Consider the following 20,146-nt stretch of genomic DNA (forward strand, 5'->3'; position numbering starts at 1 on the left):
GCGATCATCTACGGAGATTAAAAAAAAAATGCTTTTCCCTTCCTGTCTCCGCCGTCTGGACAGAGATAGCAAAGAGTGTCTGTGTCTGTTGAGGGTTGGCAGGGAATATGTTTGTCCAGAGCTGGTAAGAGAGGTTTTTTACCAGAGTTGTGTAAAATCAGAGTTTTTTGCTGTATTAGAAAGAAGGCTTTTAAACTCTTTGCTGCGCTGCATACCCCCGTTTTGCGCCACAGATTGGGATTGTAATTTGCATGTAGAATATAATCAGTGTTGTGCATGAACCAGTTCAAAAGAACGCGTTCATTGAACACGCGAATTATTTCGTGAACGTTGAACTGAATGCAACACATTTTTTAATAAAGAACTTGAACGTGAATTAGTTCACAGTATGTGTCATGAACAGCAGACATCACTGTAAATGAAAGTTGGCTAGTTAATAACATGCTGGCAACGATGCGGAGCAACAATGCGGAGGATGCGGAGCAACAATGCGGAGAGCGCGGAGCGCGAGGGTGCGCGAGAGAGAGAGAGAGAGGAGCAACGACGCTGAGAGCTCAGAGTGCGAGGGCGAGAGAGAGAGAGAGAGGAGCAACGACGCGGAGAGAGCGAGGGCGAGAGAAAGAGAGAGAGAGGAGCAACGACGCGGAGAGCGCGGAAAGAAACCCTGGTAAGAAACCCACAATTGCAGTGTCATGAGCAAATGTCTACAATGAGCAGTTTCAAAGAACATATAGTGATTTCTAGCTTGTAGTGTGAAAAAAGTATTTATTTGAATATCTCACGAAAAAAGTAAAATGAACTGAACTTTGAACTAGTTTAGAATTAAAATTGTGAACTTTGAACGTGAACTGTTCACTTTGAGCATGTATGAACTGAACTTGAACTAGTTCAGAAAAGCTGTGAACTGCCACAACACTAAATATAATTCTATTAATGTTCTAATAGACTTGTACAGATGACCAATAAGGAAATAAACATACAAATCATATTATTTAATGCTTTTATATCTGATGTATTGGTTATGTAGAAAATGTTTTATTGTGTCAGGCATTTTGCATTGTAGACATAAAATTATTATTTCTGTGGAAAATGTTTGTGCTTCCTTTAGTTTTGAGGAAAATAAAACCCTCACGTCTGCACACATCTGAATTAAAAAACCACCAAAAGGTTTCTTGTCAGTAGGCTGGTTGAAGACAGCACAAAGAGGAGATGAACTATGGCGGAGTAATTTACGTCTGTCAGAAATTGAGAAACAGCGCCCACCAAAGGCCACGCCGGTCACATTTCGGTAAGGTGGTCAGACTTCTCTTCTCTCGCTCGAGGAACAGCAGAAAATATCTATTTGGAGAACAGGTCCTCTCAGAATGGCCGATCCTGTTGAAGAATCGCAGGGTAAGTTTCAATTTATATTTAAAATATTAACACTTACAGCGGCATTAGCAAAATAACAGCCAGTATATGTAATAATAGTTTACTTTTGGTTTAGTTCTCCTGGGTTCCGTTTTTATTATTGAGGTTCAGTAGTTCTATTTACTCAAGGGTTATACGTTTTCTTGTACATAGACCTAGATTCTAGATCGGGTATTTAGCTTTTCAGATACTGTGCTTTACTTCTGTGTATAAATTATGAACCAAATCTATACAGAGATTCGATTCAGGTTTTTGTGGTTTAAGTAGAATACAGCACTTTAATCTCCATGTGGAATTTGTGAACATGTATGGACATGCTGTAATCAAGATATCAATGTATCAAGATATTACATATTGCAATTTTGTTACCTTATTTGTGTTTTTAATAATGTCTATTTTCCCTGAGTGCAGTGATAACAGGAAGACAAAGTCCTTATTGGAATCGCCCTAACAGTAAGAAAAATATATTTTGCTGTTTTTGTACCTTGTTATCTTTAATAAAAGGTGGCAATAAATGCGTGTTTTTGTGATTTTCGAGAGGACAGATGGCACCAGTAACAGCCTTTGTAAAAAGAAAGCCTTTGCCAATAAGAACCCAAGCCCACAGTTTCCTAGAACAACATTTGTGGAAATTACTTTTAAATTTTACTTTTAATAGATCAGTGTTTCTCAACCCTGTTCTTACATATTCTACAGCATATTAACACTGTTCTGCATATTCTAGAGCTTCCTCTGCTTTAAATGCACTTAATAAAGTAAGTGGTGGTATGATGTGTTTAACACACTGCTGTATATACATGATTAATTTAGGCTCCATAAGGGGCTAAAGGATTTTAACAGGTAAACTCAGCAAATGACTGTTTATTAGCTGATCAGCTGGATCTTGTGGAAAACACTATTTTAGGGCAGTGATCAGGGTTAAGAAACTGCTTTAAACTACAAACATAAAGTAGCTTCTAGATAGCTAGTTAGCTAAATGAATTTTCGTTCATTATAGCTCACAGTATGTCCTGTAATCCTAAATTAATAAACAGTTTGAAAATGAAATAGTGATTAGCTGATCAGGTACAGGGAAAGTTGAACATTACATATATAGTTTATTTTTTCTTTAACCTTGACTCCCAATCTAGCTAATTCCAAAGTTAAGCTAACTCACTAACACAGCTGCAGTTTATTAATCACAGCTGGTTTAATCTGTGTGTTTTGATTCAGAGACGTGTGTTTCTGATCTGAGTGTGTTTCTGTGTTCGCTGATCTGAGCGAACTGATATAATTTTTGGGGGGGACAAATCCACCTGTTTCTAACATTGGACCATGTCCCACCCATCCACCCCCCATATATTGTAGGTTCTACATAAAAATCCTTTAATAAATTAGTCAAAGGGAAGCCCCCAAAGTATATGCCCTGAATATTTTCAGATGAAAAATATTTTGGTGCATCCCTTGGAAATACTTCAGAGTCTTATTAAATAGTGCTGCTGTTGCCTTGCTGTCTCCTCTGTGCAAAGTGTGCTTAATACATTGTTACCATCACATTTTACCTTTTCTCCAGCTGTTTGTAACAGTTTCAGGGGGGTTTCAGAACTGGACTGTTGTTGTGCTGTTGTTTTTCTGCTGGAAATTATTGTAAAGGAGGAACAACAGTGTATATGAGATGAGTAAAAATTGTCACTTCCATATCAAAATCATGTTATTCCAATTCATTATTTATCTACAACAATATGAAAACAGTTTTCTATTCTCAGGCAGCATTAAATAAATCATGCATATATTTGTCTTTTATATATTATCTTTTTCATCTTTGGTACAGAGGTTTTGAGTTTTTGTGATATATATTTAAAGATTTGATGTCACCTTTACTATAAAAAAACTCATCAGAGATTTCAGTACAATATTGTGTTTAGACACAAATTTCACCTTAACTGATACCTTAACCTCCATACCTTAACTGGTCCCAATTAACAGGTTTATTAACTAAAACCAATACTTAACGCAAAATAAATAGGCGAGCAAATGCAATATTTTACATGAATGCCCACATCAAAAATGTGTAGAAAAGATTGTATTTTTTCACTTTTATAGTGAAAAATGTAAATGTTTGCTAATTAATGGTGAACCGTAAGCTGCATCTCTAAAAAAATCCACCCCCTGTTTCTGCAGTGTCTGTAACCAGAAGAATGGTCCTGGTTGGGAAGACTGGTGCTGGGAAAAGTTCTTCAGGAAACACCATCCTGGGCAGAAAAGGATTCCGAGCTGCTCTTAGTGCATCGTCTATCACTAAAGAGTGCTGGAAGGAGACAGAATTGGTGGGAGACACTAACGTGGTTCTGGTGGACACTCCTGGTCTCTTTGATACCTCACTTTCAGAAAGAGATTTACAAAAGGAGATCAGTAAGTGCATTAACATGACTTCTCCAGGACCCCACGCCATCATACTGACCATTCAGCTCGGACCCTTCACTGAAGAAGAGGTTTTAGCTGTGCAGAAGATCAGAGCTGTTTTTGGGGAGGAAGCAGACAAATACACCATCATCCTCTTCACACATGGAGATAAACTCAAGATACCCATTGAAGAACATCTGAGTCAAGCTGAAGGACACCTCAAAGACCTTATAGAACAGTGTGGAAAAAGGTATCATGTATTTGACAACACAAAAAGGCATGATCGCTCCCAAGTTCTCGAATTCCTGGACAAGGTGGAAAACATGATGACGGCAAACGGGGGTGAACACTACACCAACCCCATGTTTGGTGATCTGGAACAGAAGCTGAAGGAGAAGGAAGATGAATTAAAGACTGAATATGAATACAAACTACAGGAGTTAATATCAAAATTCAATGAAGAAAAGAATGCCTTACAGCAGGAAATAGGAAAGCTGAAAGAATCTGATCAGGAGAAAGAGAGGCAGGTTGAGGAGCTGGAACTGCTGATTAAAAAGAAGGATCGAGAGCTGAATGAATACAAGCGTTTTTATGAGGAAAAGTGTAGGAATGTTAGACTGAAGGCAGAAAAAACTCAATTCATTAAACAAGTACAAGCTGTTTGTACCAAGTTAAGAAAATTCTTTATCAAAGAATGAAAAAAAAACATTCTATTACAGTTTATAGTAAAGCGTTAAGTTGAATTAGAATAAGGTATTTACTACAGGTCTGCATGTACACAGTATCTGAAGAAGTCCGTCTATGCCATCAAATGGACTTTTATAAATGGCTATAAAATAAGAAGAATGAAATGGTTTAAATTGTATTGATTATTTACAGATTTTAGTTTTATCTGATTCCAGCATTATGCAAGTGAACCCACAGGGTTAAGACAATAATCCTAGTTCATGTTAATTATACTGTGTTTTATATTTTTCTCCGTTTGAACACAGGTTAAAGTAAAATTTTATTACATAAAATGTTATTGTCATGGTCAGAACAGAATAGCAGACAAGCGCAGATACTGATAAAAACAAAGTATGTTTATTACAACAATAAACAGATGTAATCAGGGTCGATACAGAAATAAGGGTGATCACCAGTAGACAGAGCAATGAAGACAAAACCATACCATAAACGAAAGACAGTCCAGAGTTCATACACAAGCAATCCAATATCAGAGATAATCCAAGGGGCGGTGGTGAAAGTACAGTCCAGGTCATACACAAACAATCCAATATCAAAGGCAGAGGCAAGAATCGGCGTCGAGAAACAAAAAGCAAGGTCATACACAAAGTAAACTGAGACAAGAGATATAGAACGCTTTGTAATGAGGAGAACCTACAATACGCGGCGTGGAAGTCTGTTTGGCGTGCACCTTTATAGTGCCAGTAATCAGTATTCGGGACTTCCTGGAGGAAGCAGGTGAGGTGTCACGTGATCAGGTGAGTGCGTGATGTCAGCGGGTGGTGCATTCTGGGTAGTGTAGTTGTTCACCTGAGAACCTCCGTTAGAGCTGGGTGTGGAAGGGACAGAGGAGCTAACAGCACCAGACGTGACAGTTATTATTGCACGTACATCTGTATATCTTATGCCTCTGTACACACAGTTAAAATTTTTATAAATTTTGCATCTGTAATTATTAAATATATCGTTTTTGCAAATATCGAAAATGTGGTCTGTATTTTTAAAAGGAGACATAATTTGCATAGAAACACACACACATAAAATTAAGTTAAAATTTTATCAATAATTGTATTATTTCTAAGACAGTGTGAAGAACATTGCATAAAGCCAATGTCTATCTAAGAACTTGTGAATACTGGGAGCACATTGTTTGGTGTAAACCTGACCAGGCGGGTATTCCACCAACTGAGCTAAATCAATAAGCTGGGCTTTTTGGTACAAGCCTGGTTTATTTTGTTTAAATTTAGTTCCACAAACGAGGCTTGACTTTAGCCTTGCTCATTCACTACAGCAACATATGTGTTTGGACAAACCTGCTCTTTACATTTGTATGTACAATGGTAAACATGCCTCTGTCCCAACTTTTTGGAACGTGTTGCAGGCATCAAATATTTTGTGAATATTTGCAAAAAACAAAAAATGTTTATCCATTTGAACAAATCATTGTATTATATTTATGTAATTCCCAACCCCACTGGATTTGAGCTTTAAGAATTATTTGCATAAATAAAAAAAATAAATAATCAGATGCATGTATGGATCAGAAAAATACATACAATATGGAATTTAGAAGTTTGAAATTATTTGAAATTATTAATGGTTTTAATGACAATTCTTTGTTGAACTATATTTTATATTCCTCATGGGCATTTTCTGCCCGTGTCTAAGAAAACAGTAATGTTTTATCCTGGCAGTTCACACAGTCTGAACTTGAGTCAGAGCAAATGACTCAATAACTGTCATATAACTGGCAGATGAGCTTTCAATTACAGTAGAACTGTAAGAGAAACTGATCCACACTTTGTTGTGCACAGAATTTTCTTATCTTCTTATTTCTTATTACAATTATTTGCACATTTAGCCTGTAAGAGGAAAGGTTTTTGTATCACATAAGTACATTTAATTTTATTTTAAACTTTGACACTGATATATTTAATCTATGTTTTATAATTTTGCCTATATAATTTGTACTTAGTATAATACTATATCTTGATGCAGATATATTAAAAAAAACATACCGTATGTATATTTATACCTTTAATACAGAAGCTTGCTATACTGTAGTTAATTATTGGCCCTGCATCTGTGTACATACATTAGGAGGACTGTGCACCTTCCTGAACTGTCTAATTTTTTTTTTTAATAAATAATGCTGTTTTAGGTTTATTACAACTTAAATTATATTATATTTTAATTTAATGTGTGAACCAGCAGAGACCCACTCAAACCTAAACTGAGGGCTCACCAAGCAACTCTTTTACATGGATATAAGAACAGACCTGACATTTTTTATTCAGCTTTCCAAAAATGTATTTTATTTTATATTTTTATGTAGCCTTTGAAAAAAAACATTAATTTGAAGCATCTGTTGTCACAATTCATAAATGTAATTTTTAAATAAATAATAAAATAAAACTTTATAATGCAACTTTTATTAGAGTTATGTTTCCTGAGTTTGAATATATTAAGAAAGTGCCAGTGCAAAACTATTTCTCTGCAACACTTGTTTTAGTACAAGTATCGCAAACACTCCTATTTACAGGCTCTGTACAGAATATATTTTTAGGGTGGACTTTTATTTTGACAGAAAATCGATTTTGACTCTGGCCAAGCCAAGTGTTGCTAGAATCGCAACGCTATTGGCGTAAATTTGACTGGGCTATAGAAGGGCTGTTAGCCGAAGAGGAGGAGCGTTTTAAAGTCTAAGCAGCAGATTCACTAAAGCACAGTAGAACGGTTCCACAGCGCGTTCTGTAAGTCACCCTGTGTCGTTTCTAAGGTGAGTGTATTTCTGCTTTTAGTATTATAGGTGGTAAGGTTATTTGCTCAGTGTGTGCAGCTCCTCCTGAAACTGAAAGTGTTTACTTCCATCGCTCAAACCAATGTGAAATATTGGCTCTGTGTCGGAGCTTGGTGAAATTAGTTAGTTCGATATTTAGCGGATATTTGCGTTTCGGCCGTTCTCCTGCTCCCACGCAACGTCCTAAACTCTTCTAAATTACATTTCCCAAACGACAGAGGAACAGAGAACGAACTACAAACTTTATTTTCTCAAAACACCCAAACTTTCCGTTTCTCCGAGGACATTTACTTAAAATCACCGAGGCGGGCACTGAGGACTGTCTGTAAAGTATGGACCGTGATTAAAAACTTAAACATTCACAGTGCTTTTAGTAAATGAATTGCAAGTGTGACACACCTATAGGACATACGATATTAAATTACTTGTAGTCTTTAGAGACACACCAAATATATGCATTGGTTGAATATTTAAGATTTCTTTTAAGGAAATACATTTCTACTGTAACAAGGCAATTTAAAATATAGATGTAAAATCACCTGTAGTCTACAGAGACACATCTGATAAACATACTATAAATAATAAATTAAAAAAAAGGCATCAGTTGAATTTTTAGGGGGGTGCTGGGGGGGAACAATAGGATTTCAGCTCTTGCTCATAAATATTCATACATGCAAACATCTCGTCTCTGATTGGCTAACAGCACTGCAGTACCAGCGAGACAGATAAGTTAGAAACGTTTTAAAACAAAGACATTTTTAAAACGTTTCTAACTTATCTGTCTCGCTGGTACTGCAGTGCTGTTAGCCAATCAGAGACGAGATGTTTGCATGTATGAATATTTATGAGCAAGAGCTGAAATCCAATGGAGACTGAGGAAGAATTTAACAATTTAGACAGACCTACTGTATTTTACAGAGAACAAAGAAAAACGTGGATTTTAGCAGAAGGACAACTTTAAATTGCTACTGTATGTCATGTATTCAGATTAAATAACACACACAGATTGAGTCAATACCTGCTCTTTATTTGCTGACTGTAACAACACCTGCCACCGCACAGCTTAACGCTTAAAAAGTGCACAGTGTTTTTTTGTTTTTCTGTAATACATCATGTTTCTGCTGCAACCCCTCAGTAAAACTAGGTTTACTGAGAGTCAATCTAGTTTTGAATTCACGTCTGAGGAATAACTCTGTTGGAGTTTTGGTAGTACAATGTGGTGTACTTCTTTTAACGTTTGCACTTAACGTTCTGCAGCTCCATTTGAAGCAGGATGAAAAGCTGAACTATTGATATGTTTTAACCCATTATTGTGCAAAAATGTTTGAAATTCCTTTGATGTAAATTGGTATTCATTATCCGAAACCACTTCTTCAGGACGACCCCAAGGTTTGCATGTTGTCCTCTCACCATATGTGATTGTAACAATTATCCACAACCCTCACAACACACGCTTATCGTCCACTGTCAGTTCAGTATTTCTCTAAAAATATGGTTTAAGATCTCTCTCAGAAACCAGTTTTAGCAACCATTTAAGGTAAATTAGTTTACCCTTTGCAGCACTCAATCAAGCCTGGTGTTTCTAGCAATCTCTGCCCAGGATATAGGCACCATGCCCAAAAAAGATTCCTTGAAAATGGGATTACATTCATGTTGTAGGGAAGGCTTGTACTATATGTCATACTGATAGGCGGCTAGAATCAAAGCCTGACGTTACAGTCTAGCAGCAGCTAAAGTAGGAATCACAGTTTTGTGGTCTGTGACCAATGTGAGCTTGCGCCCGTACAAGTTTTCATTAAATTTGTTTACTCTAAAAATGTTACTGAGCGCCCCTTTTTCAATTTGAGAATAACTGACCTCAGTCTTAGTCAAAGTTTGAGATGCATATGCTATTGGCTCTTCAAGCCCACCTGGTAACAGATGTGAAATAACTGCCCCTGTCCCATAACGTGAATCATCACAGATTAAGATTACTGGCAAAGTGGGATCATAGTGAGTAAATACTAACTCAGACATGAGTTTTGCCTCTATGCTCTCAAATACGTGTCTGACCAGTTCTATTCTTTGTGTCTGTGCAACATTTCAGTTAGTGGCTTAATCTTAGTTGACCGGTTTGATATAAATGTACCATAATAATCGAGCATTGCTAGAAAAGATTTTTTTAGCTCCAATTGCCCCTTCATAGGATGCAACGAGATAAGTGACACTGTTCTGGAAAAATTAGCATTTCCCCTGATTTACTCGTAATCCACATTCTTCCAACCTCAACAGTATCTTTTTCAAATTATTTAAATGCTCCTGTGTGTTTTTCCAGTAATCAATATATCATCTAAATAACATACAATGTCCTTTAGACCCTGCAGGATTTGATCCAAAGTGTGCTGAAAAATTGCTGGTGCACTAGCGACACCGTATGGTTGCACACACATAGCCTACTTTGGAAGCTAATGATGAGGAAAAGTTTGCTTTTTTACATCCAGCTTGCATCAAATATAGCTTTATAATTTCTCTGCGATGGGTGAACAGTCAAACTGGGGAACTACCTATCGAACATAAAGGCAGACAATCCCATCCTCGTTGCCGGAATCTGTTGTGTATTCAGATTAAAAAACACTCATATATTGAGTGGATGCCTGCTCTTTATTTGCTGACTGTAACAACACATTTTCAACCGCCATTACACACACCTGCCACTGCACCGCTTAACACTTAACAAGTGTGCAGATACACATTATCCAATCAAAATACAGATTAAAGGTGCCCCCACAATACAAAAACCTTAATAAAGCAATATGTATTAAATCAGGGTGTATCAAACTATACACAACAGTGTAACACACTCATATGTTGTACAGATATAAAATCACTTGTAGTCTATAGAAACAGAGACTATTTATTATTATTTATTTATTATGATTTTTTAAAGTATTACTTGTCTATAGAAACACACCAGATAAACTTACTACAACTTTAAGTTTAGTAAAATATGCCTCAGTTATAATGCCACCTCATGGCCAATTTATGCCAATTTATGTCAAAATGATCTACCCTCTATGCTAGAACAATACTGAGTTAAAGTTGCATTCAGAAATATTTAACCCCCTAATCTCAAAAAACTTGATAGTGATGTGGATGAAAGACAATGAAACTAAATGAAAAAAAAACTCATTAAACAACTAAAAAATATCGACATATGTTTGTTACTTTGACAACCAAATTTGATTTAAACTTAAATTTAAATGAAAAAAAATGGTGGATGTGCACACATTATTCAACCCCTAGCTTTATTACTTCGTGAAGCATCCTATAGATTTTACAACTTCTAAAAAACTTTTCAGTAAGTGTTGACAAGCTCCTTACACCTTTCATTTGGAATCTTTGCTAGGGTTGCCAACTTTTCGAAAATGAATTAAGGGACGGGGATTGGGGGTGCAGACTATGATATATATATATATATATATATATATATATATATATATATGTCCATAAATCTTATAACATAACTCCATAAAACCATGAAACAGTATGCTAAGTTTGTTAAAAAAAAGTTTTGGCAGACACTTTTAGTATTAGATTAATTCAAACCACATGTATAATATACAGTACTGTGCTAACGTTTTAGGCACCAAAGTAATATGACTGTTTTTACCGGGAAAAAGCACCACATATGATTTGAACAGATGCAAATAAACATGAATACAGTAAAACATAACAAGGAATTCTCATATTTAACTAAGTATGTTGTATCTTGTGATCCGAGCTGAAGAACAAAGTGTAGAGATTCCAGATTTCTCCTGGATGCTCCTCAGCCAGCATGTGTATATGTTCAGTTCCGTCAGCAGCTCACCTGATTTACCAATTTACCAAACCAGGTGTAGATATGATGAGAAATATCTCTATAAAACTTAGATGAGGAGGAGAGATTAGGAGATGTTTTATTAAGGAGAACAGGGCTGTAAAAGCTCTGCTATTTGTAAAAGTGCTGTTTGTATTTATTGTATTTTTAGTGTTTTACTGAGATAAAAAAAACACTTACTGCAAAGATAAGAAGCTTTTTCTTTACTGAAATCCCCACAGGTGCCTAAAACTTTTGCACAGTAATGTATGTTTCGTTCAGAAATATGTTGTTCATAACAGAAATATGTTTCATCTAATAAATTAAATTGTGCAGTTTTTGCTTTCAAATGAGCTTTTTTTTTTATACCATATCAGCTTCTGGAGACGCATATCACACAGGGAACCTCGACACTGCTCCCTCTCCCTGTATTCTCCTCCTCAGCCTCTGGTCTCTCTCCTGCTGCGTGCTGTTAAACGCTGTACGTGAGCACTGGTCTCTGCGTTCTAAATCACAGGAATAGTGCACTATATTGTGTGTTAACCGGTGGTAAATAGTGCACTAGTTCTGTGATAGGAAGAGAGTGATTTAGTACGCGCCACCACGCTGCCCCTCCTCCGCTCAGAGAACAGCCACGCCTGAACAGAGGCTGCGCTTCTGATTGGTTGTGAGTCTCCGTGTCATGACCAATGAGAGTCACAGCCTCTGTTTAGAAGGAGTGGCTGTTCTCCAGCGGTGTTTCTGAAACAAATCACCCGCCTTAATAACTCACCTTAAAAATACGGGACAAATCGCGTCCCGGATCAATTCAATACGTAACGCGTATTTTACCGTCAAGGGACGGTTGGTAACCCTAATATTTGCCCATTCTTTTCGTGCAAATGCTTCTAGCTTAGTGATGTTTGATTGTTTCGGTGCTGCAACTGGGTTCTTTAGATTTTCAATGAGATTTAAATCTGCTGACTGAGAAGGCCGGACTTTCCAGCATCCTTTCTCAACCAGGCTTTGTTTGTGCTTGGAATAATTGTCCAATGATAATTAAGGATGTAATTTATCAACAGAATGCATCACGTTCCTCTTGACCTCATGGCCTGGTATTTCTCGGAATCCATTAAGGTCTATACACAATCAAGATTGCCAGTTCCTTCCTGCTACAGAAATACAGCCCCTCATGATCAATGTCCCACCTCCATGCTTGACTGTGGGGATGGTATTCTTCTGATCTTAAGTCTGGTCTTTTACATGCCAGACATACTAGTGGTTCATACAATTCCTTAACTTATTTAAGCTTTCATCATGTCATCCCATAGGTGTCTTGCAATTACACTACAGTTTTTGGTCAGTTATCCTGACCAATTTGCTAAAAGCCCTTAAAGGGCTTTACCTCCATGGCCAGGCAGGTTTGCATCTGTTTCATAAGTTTTACAAAAAACTCTTAAATCCAAGGCCCTTTAGGTGTGATTTTAAATAATTTCTTTATTGCTTAATTGTGTTTCAACTGTACTTTAGATACGAAAAATAATCAGAAAGCTTAAAAAAAAACAATATTGATAAATCCGTAACATCAAATGGTAAATGTGGCTTGTGTCTGACCTGTGTGTGTAAACCTGTTGTAGAAATACAAAAGCTGCTCTTCATTAAGTAAAGATTTGTTCTAAAGATAAATTGCCATACATTAACAGTAAAAAGGAATGCAGTTCCTTTTTGACTCCTGTGTAAATTTCATTTAGTAATACAAACGAATGTTTTTTTTTTTTAAATAAAGTTTTAAAGTAAAAATGAAGGATAAAGGTTTATTTGTGAATCATTCCATTGTAGATTTTGCTTTATATTTTGTATCATTGTCTTGTTGAAAGATAAATCTAAAAAAAAAAATTAACCATCATCCCTGCTGAAGAAAAGCAGGCCCAAACCATGATGCTGCCATCACTAGAGCCAGTTTAGATAAGGCAACATGCAGTGTGTGTGCAAGAAAGGTGGCTGTTAAACGGGAAAACACTGCGATATTAAAATTAATATAAAAAGGGACGTATTATAAAATCAACTATCTACATTTATAACCTGATGCATATTAATATTCTATTGTTAAAGTTAAATAAAACAGTGTCTAGCTTTTGCGAGGCTTCCTTTCCGTAACCTCGCCTGTACCGCGCTTCGGCACCCCCGCCTCGTGATGCCGTGTCCGGAGAGCGCATTGGTCCACGGAGGTCTTTAGCTGCTTTTCTTTATTTTTTGAGATCAAAAGAACATAAACACAATCAGAAAATAATGTTTTTATGATGCCGGAGGACTGTGTGTTATTGAATATACTGTGAAGCATAACATGCATGATACAATGTGGAATTGTGTTTATTGACTTTGTTCCATCTGTAAAAATGAGGAAAGAAAAATTATATAAAAATGCATATAATGGAATTTGGGACAGTTCTATAAATGGCTCATATGAGACCTGCTTTACATATGTAGCAATATGTTAAATTATTTTAGCTGGTCTAAAAAAAAAAAATTTAAGATGTTAATTTGAGTGGGGAATTATATTTTGATCATTTATTTCAATATTTTAAATGTGTTTTAGATGTGCCCAAATAATTGTAAGAGGTAGGACAAATAATATCATGATATTACACTAAAAATCAGGGATATATTTTTAATATAATTAATTTGTAAGCCTAAAAAAAAATAAGGGGAGAGTAAAAAGGTGTTGTAATTTCTTTAAAACCAGTTACAAAAAAAATATAAGGTAACAGCTCTGTGCGCCGCTTGCTCTGCCGACTGGGCACGTCTCGTGGTGGGGGTGCAGAAGGCTCTATCGGTAGATTTGCCTTGAGGGCAAATTCTGGACACTGTATTATTTAACTGTAAGAATACAGCATTAAATAGTTAATGAATGAATTAAGCATTAATTAAAATAAAAGAATGAAATGGTAAAATGTCTAATTTTTCTGATATGTATGTATATTTAAGTATAGTATTATTGAAATCATACAATATATAGACATGACCACAACAAGTTGATGTCCTTGATATTGTCTATTGATTTTCTTACAAAAGAAAGCACATTATCACGCTGATGTGCTGACTTGAAAAACAATGTTTTATAAAATTTGTTTTATGTATTTAGGATACTTAATATTTATACTCCAATGCTAATGGAATAATCTTGTTAATTAAAATGTATTTGTCTTAAAATTGTGTAACTGTGATTTTTATGCTATTATGTTAGCATTTAATTATTTCATAAAACAGAATATGCTATCATAAAACAGAATTAAAATTATTTATGGCCACACAAAAAAATGGATGCGATAAATGATCTGTGTTGCAGCCTAATTAAATTGTAGTGCAATGTGCATTTATTTATGCTAAAAACTAGCGCTTACTGGTATAGGGATGTCCATCAGATTAAGAGAGTCACTGAAACATGACTGAAATGTTTTGAGCATTTAAAAATCAGTAAAAGAGACCCTGCATACAATGAGCGAATTTGCCAACTTGTCAGGGGCAGCCTTAAAAAATAATTATTTAGAGAAACAAAAAAATAATTAATAGGATAACTTAAGCCAAGAACCCCTCACACAGTAACACAATGAGAAGATGATCTGGTCAAGTCATTTATATAATTTATTACTATTTTTGTTTTTTGGAAGAAATCAGATCCAAAAGTTGTTTCATATGTATATTCTAGCTGTAGCTGTATACAATAACATCCACCAGGTTGAAGTACATCAGCCTCCTACCATTTTAAATGTATTGTGTTGTGATTGTGTGGTTCTATTTTTATCTTACTAGTATATTCTGTGTAAATTTTATGTTCTTCTTCTTGTTTTAAAGGTAATGCCAGCAGTCTAAATGAGTACACCATTATGCTATAATGTTATCCTGCTGGGAAAAACAGGAGCTGGAAAAAGTGCTTCTGGAAACTCCATAGTAGGACAAAATTCCTTTGATTCCAGAGAGAGCTTTAAAACTGTAACTAAGGAGGTTCAGAAAGAGAGCATGACTTCTGATGGCGTGAGACTTGATGTTTTTGACACACCAGGACTCTTTGGACCTGGAACAAACAATGATGATGTGATGAGAAAATGGCAGCATCTTCTGGATTTATGCCCATCAGTCCCCACTGTGTTTCTGCTGGTGATGAAGATTGACAGATTCTCTCCAGAAGAGAAGAACACTGTAGAATTAATTCAAAACTTTATACCAAGTCATCTCCTTCAGAACACATGGATCCTCTTCACCATAGGAGATGAGCTGGAGAGGGAGGGTCTCTCAATAGAAATGTTTATAGAGGAGACTGAAGCGCTGAAAAGAGTCGTACAGAGATTTAACAACAGATACCACGTCTTCAACAACATCACACGCAATCCTGATCAAGTCAAAGGACTGATAGAGAAAATCAAAAAAAGAATTGGAATTACCAGTAAGTGTATTCCTTCTATTGCTCTACATTCTGCCATAAAAATTCTTATAGTCAATATTATAGTCTAAAGCTCACTTTGTGAATAAAAAGCATTTTTGTAGCTTCTTCTTGTTAATTTGGAAAGACCTTTTTCCTCAAAAGCCTGCACATTTTGCAAAAAACCTTCAAATGTGTCTGAATTAAAACAATTCTATAAAGAAGAGTGGAACAAAATTCCTCCACAGAGATGTGAAAAAGACTCATTGGCAGTTATCAGTAAAGCTTGATTGTAGTTGTTGCCGCCAAGCGTAGCACAATCAATTATTAGATTTAGGGGCAAACGCTATTTTTACACAGGGCTAGATTGGTTTGAATATTATTTTTTCTTTAAAAAAAAAATCTAAAATATGATTTAAAAAAAAAAAAAAAACCTTCCCTTACTATCCCGTCCCTTTTTTTTTTTTGCATCTTATATCTCATCCTTTATTCCTACCTTTCATCCCGCACTCTTTTTTTTTACTACATATTCTTCTTTTTTTAATCTTTCCACTACTTTTTTGCTCTGCATTACTGCTTTCTCTGCTCTTGGAGTTGCATTTGGCTCCCTTCAACATTCTGGGAACTTTAATCACGCAACAAAAACTGAGCCACCAAAATTATCCTATTAAAAGGCTCGCCTCTCTATTTCGTTTCCCTCGCACCACTTGCAAGTGGTGATTTATAAAATAATTGTCCATAGCCCACCTTAAAATCACAATCCTTTTAATTCAATCTCTACTTTGTTTACTGGTTCATGTCACAACCCCCCTGCTTTTTAACACTGGTTCTGGTCATTTTGTACACATACTAATGACCTTCACACAGCCCTTGAACGTCTGACTTTAATCCATTTTTGGGGGCTCAGCTTTATGCCACCTTGAAGCTTCACTGAACTCCTACCCAAACTACTTCTGAATTTTCTTCCCTGTGCCACACTACAGCATTGTCCTTAATCACAATAATTTGTGTTTTTCATTTTAATTATGTTTATTAAATTTGTTTGTCTACAAATTACATTACTTTTAAAGAAAATGAATTTACATTTGTATTCATGACATGATCTTGTATCTTGGCTTTCTGGATTTTGTTTATATGTGGATTATATGTGGATTCCCACAGTTTTAATACTCAGTTTGTGTCAGTGATTTAGATGCACATAAGAAATTAAGAATAACTAAACATATATATATATATGTTTTTTGCTCTACCAGGTGGAAATCAACTAGATGGAAAGCACTTCCACGATGCACACGTGCGAAGCTATGTCCAAGAAAAAAATAGCATTTGTTTTCAGGTTGTATAATTTGTTTTATACACTTAGTATTGTTCAGTTAAAATATACAAATCAATTATATAATTACTATAATATTAACAGAATTAATAGAACAATATAATGTTTTGAGTACACAGATTATGGCTAGGATTCTAATGGTGATTATTTATTTATTTAATACTTAGGGAGAAAAAACAGCACTGCGAAGAAAAGAACTATTAAATAGACTTGGTCTTGGGATGAACTATAATAACAAAGTAACCAAAGGATGCTTCCTCGAAATAAATACTTCATCAATACAGAACAAGGAGTCCAAAACTGAAAAGGATCTGGTTCACACTTTCATGCAAAGGCTTCTCAGAATAGATTACACAGCAAAACATCTTTCTGTTAAAACTGAAGGACCAATACCAAAGTCTCAACACACAGCTGGAAAAGGTAGCTTATTTGCTAAGAAAAATGCTGGAAACAAAGAAAACAAACCAACTCAAGTTCATCCAATGGATGTTCAGATGGCAGTGTTTCATTGTTCAGATAATTTCCTTCAGCAGATCATGGTAACTAAGCTCTCTCAGTGTCAGTATGCAGTTCCTCTGCTGGTTCCAAATCCTTTTACTGGAAATATTGAATTCCCTCTGTGGACGATGCGCCAGATCAGTAAGTACTGGATGACCACGGATGTATCAGGAAAAGTCACCAGTAAGACCCTGCCCATGTACAAAGCTCAAACTCCAATGGTGGTGTTCTTCAAGATTGGCTCCATTTCTTCATCCAAGTCTCAGCTGATGAACAGGCTGATCAATGAGAAGCACGACACGTTCTTCCACAGGGACTGTCCAGGCAGCAGCAGAGAGCGTCTACTGATGGACGGAGTGGTGGAGATCGCCTGGTACCTCCCATCTGGAAAAAGCACTGATCATTTCTCAGACTGTGTAGCGTTCTGTAATCTACATGGAGATTCCAGCATCAACGAGACTCAGAGAAAGATTCTTACTGAAATGTCCTCTGTGAATGTTGTACTTTTACCTCAACTTGATGAGAGTGATGATAATATGGTTATTGTACAAGAGCTTTTTGATGGTTCCAAACCTCTCATTGTTGTTCTGACTGATGAAGATGATGAGGGTGAAGATGATGTGTTTGAAATCGGAGAGAGAAAATACAGAGTATCACTGAAGGGCAGAAACCAGTCTGATGTTTCTGTTGCTCTCAGAGAAGTTATCAAGAACTGCCTCTCAGAACAGCCTGTGACTTTCAGTGTGGAGAAGATAGCAGAACACTCAGAGATGAAGGTGGATGAGGATAATGAAGACTGTCAGAGAGGAAAGAAATCTGCACAGGAGATAATGAGATTACTGAAAAGAGAAAATCCATCAACAGTCAAAGAAAAGTATCTGCCCTGCCAGGGAAAACTGTGGCATGACTGGAGCCAGAAAAACAAACACTTGCGACGACTCAAAAGTGAGACAGCAGAAATAGAGAAAAGCGAGAAAGAAGAAGAGTTAAACCAAATAAGAAGGAAACAGCAGAATCATGGTTTCAGTGACTTTATGGGCTTGTTTGTAGGGGGTTTAAGGTCACTGTCAGACACCGAGACAATGTATTTCCTCAAGTGGACAACAATACTGCTGAATGATTTTACTTTAGACATATGTTCAGTTCTCCTTCAGGAGTACGACCAAAAATGGTCAGAAACGTTGGCTTTGAAAAGAACAGATAAAGAAACTTCAGAGAAACTGAAAACTGAACAACTAAATCTAGAAAAGATCTCCAACAAGCTTAACTTTGCCCCCTTCGGTTTGGAGCACATGCTGAGAGAGATGGGTCAGATTTATGAAGCTTCAGTCTCTGAGAGAAGAGAGGATAGAGTGAAGGATGGAGATCTTTCTTACCTTCCTGAACTTGCTGCTGAACTTATGATATCTGGCAACCCGATGGAGCTGATGGATGGTGATGCTGCTCATGTTCCTCTGGTCTGCGTTTCAGCAGTTCTGGATAAGGTCATCAGAAAACTGGGAGACCAGAGAGTCTTTGTGTTGTCTGTTCTGGGAATTCAGAGCTCGGGGAAATCCACCATGCTCAACGCCATGTTCGGACTCCAGTTTGCAGTCAGTGCTGGAAGATGCACCAGAGGAGCCTTCATGCAGCTGGTGAAAGTGTCTGAGGAGATGAAGGAGGAACTGAAATTTGACTACATTCTGGTTGTTGATACTGAAGGTCTCCGAGCTTTAGAACTGGCTGGAAAAGACACCATACATCATGATAATGAACTGGCAACATTTGTTGTAGGTCTTGGAAACATGACTTTGATCAACATCTTTGGAGAAAACCCATCAGAGATGCAGGACATCCTTCAGATTGTTGTTCAGGCCTTTATGAGGATGAAGAAGGTCAGACTGAATCCCAGCTGTGTGTTTGTTCATCAGAATGTTACTGATGTTGCAGCTGGAGAGAAAATGATGGAGGGAAGAAGACGATTACAAGAGAAACTGGATGAAATGACCAAGTTAGCTGCTAAAGATGAAGTCTATGATGCAGAATGTTTCAGTGATATCATTGCATTTGATGTACAGAAGGATGTGAAGTACTTTTCTCAGCTCTGGGAGGGCAGCCCACCCATGGCTCCACCAAACCCACGCTACAGTGAAAATATTCAGGAGCTGAAGAGAGACATTGTTTCTCGTGCATCAAAAACAAATTGCATGAAATTATCACAGTTTCAGCAGCGAGTGAAAGATCTCTGGGAGGCTCTGCTGAATGAAAACTTTGTCTTCAGTTTCAGTAACACACTGGAGATATCAGTGTACAGGAAACTGGAGGAGGAGTATGAGAAATGGACCTGGAGTCTGAGGAGAACTATGCTGAGTATAAAAGACAAGATGCTGAACAGAATCTCCAGTGGAAAAGTAGAAACAGTGGGAAAAGAAGAGCTGATGAGAGAAATGTCAGAAACCCTGCAGAAAGTCCAGACATCATTTAAAAAGTATTTTGAAGAAGACAGTGAAAAACAAACTCTGATTCAGTGGAAAAACAGATTTGAGAAACAAATACAACACGTCCATGATGACCTTGTAGATGAGGCCAAAAGAAAACTGGATGAAAACATCAAACAGAAAAACATTCGGAAAAATCTGGATAAGCAGCTGGAAAATCATGATAACCCTCTTTGACAAAAGTAAAGAACTTAACAAGCTCTAAAGCTTGAAGTAGTTCCAGAGATCCAAAAATAAATTTTTATTCAGTTTGGGGAAGTGGGTATCTGAATGAAATAAACAAATCAAA

The 20,146-nt window shown here is 36.5% G+C and overlaps 2 protein-coding genes across 2 annotated transcripts; both read left to right on the plus strand.

Annotated features, from left to right (window-relative positions):
* The first annotated feature begins 1,791 nt into the window (after nt 1–1,791).
* Nucleotides 1,792–5,390, plus strand: LOC111188535 (GTPase IMAP family member 7-like). The gene is made up of 2 exons (XM_049473487.1): nt 1,792–1,863; nt 3,571–5,390. Coding segments are annotated over exons 1-2 (921 nt in total). The 5' UTR covers nt 1,792–1,862; the 3' UTR covers nt 4,491–5,390.
* A 1,813-nt stretch (nt 5,391–7,203) lies between these two features.
* Nucleotides 7,204–20,043, plus strand: LOC111188534 (interferon-induced very large GTPase 1-like). The gene is made up of 4 exons (XM_022662341.2): nt 7,204–7,297; nt 14,985–15,573; nt 16,803–16,885; nt 17,050–20,043. The coding sequence occupies exons 2-4, from the start codon at nt 15,003–15,005 to the stop codon at nt 20,032–20,034; spliced, it is 3,639 nt and encodes a 1,212-aa protein (XP_022518062.2). The 5' UTR covers nt 7,204–7,297; nt 14,985–15,002; the 3' UTR covers nt 20,035–20,043.
* The last annotated feature ends 103 nt before the right edge of the window (nt 20,044–20,146 follow it).

Source organism: Astyanax mexicanus, unplaced genomic scaffold, assembly GCF_023375975.1.
Source record: "Astyanax mexicanus isolate ESR-SI-001 unplaced genomic scaffold, AstMex3_surface scaffold_38, whole genome shotgun sequence".
Classification (NCBI taxonomy): Eukaryota; Metazoa; Chordata; class Actinopteri; order Characiformes; family Acestrorhamphidae; genus Astyanax; species Astyanax mexicanus.

Bases quoted from the DNA above. Each gene is read 5' to 3' on its own strand.
- LOC111188534 (XM_022662341.2), top strand. From the start codon at position 15,003: ATGAGTACACCATTATGCTATAATGTTATCCTGCTGGGAAAAACAGGA. The intron at 15,574-16,802 runs GTAAGTGTATTC...TTGCTCTACCAG, and splicing joins AAAAAGAATTGGAATTACCA to GTGGAAATCAACTAGATGGA. The intron at 16,886-17,049 runs GTTGTATAATTT...TTTAATACTTAG, and splicing joins AAAATAGCATTTGTTTTCAG to GGAGAAAAAACAGCACTGCG.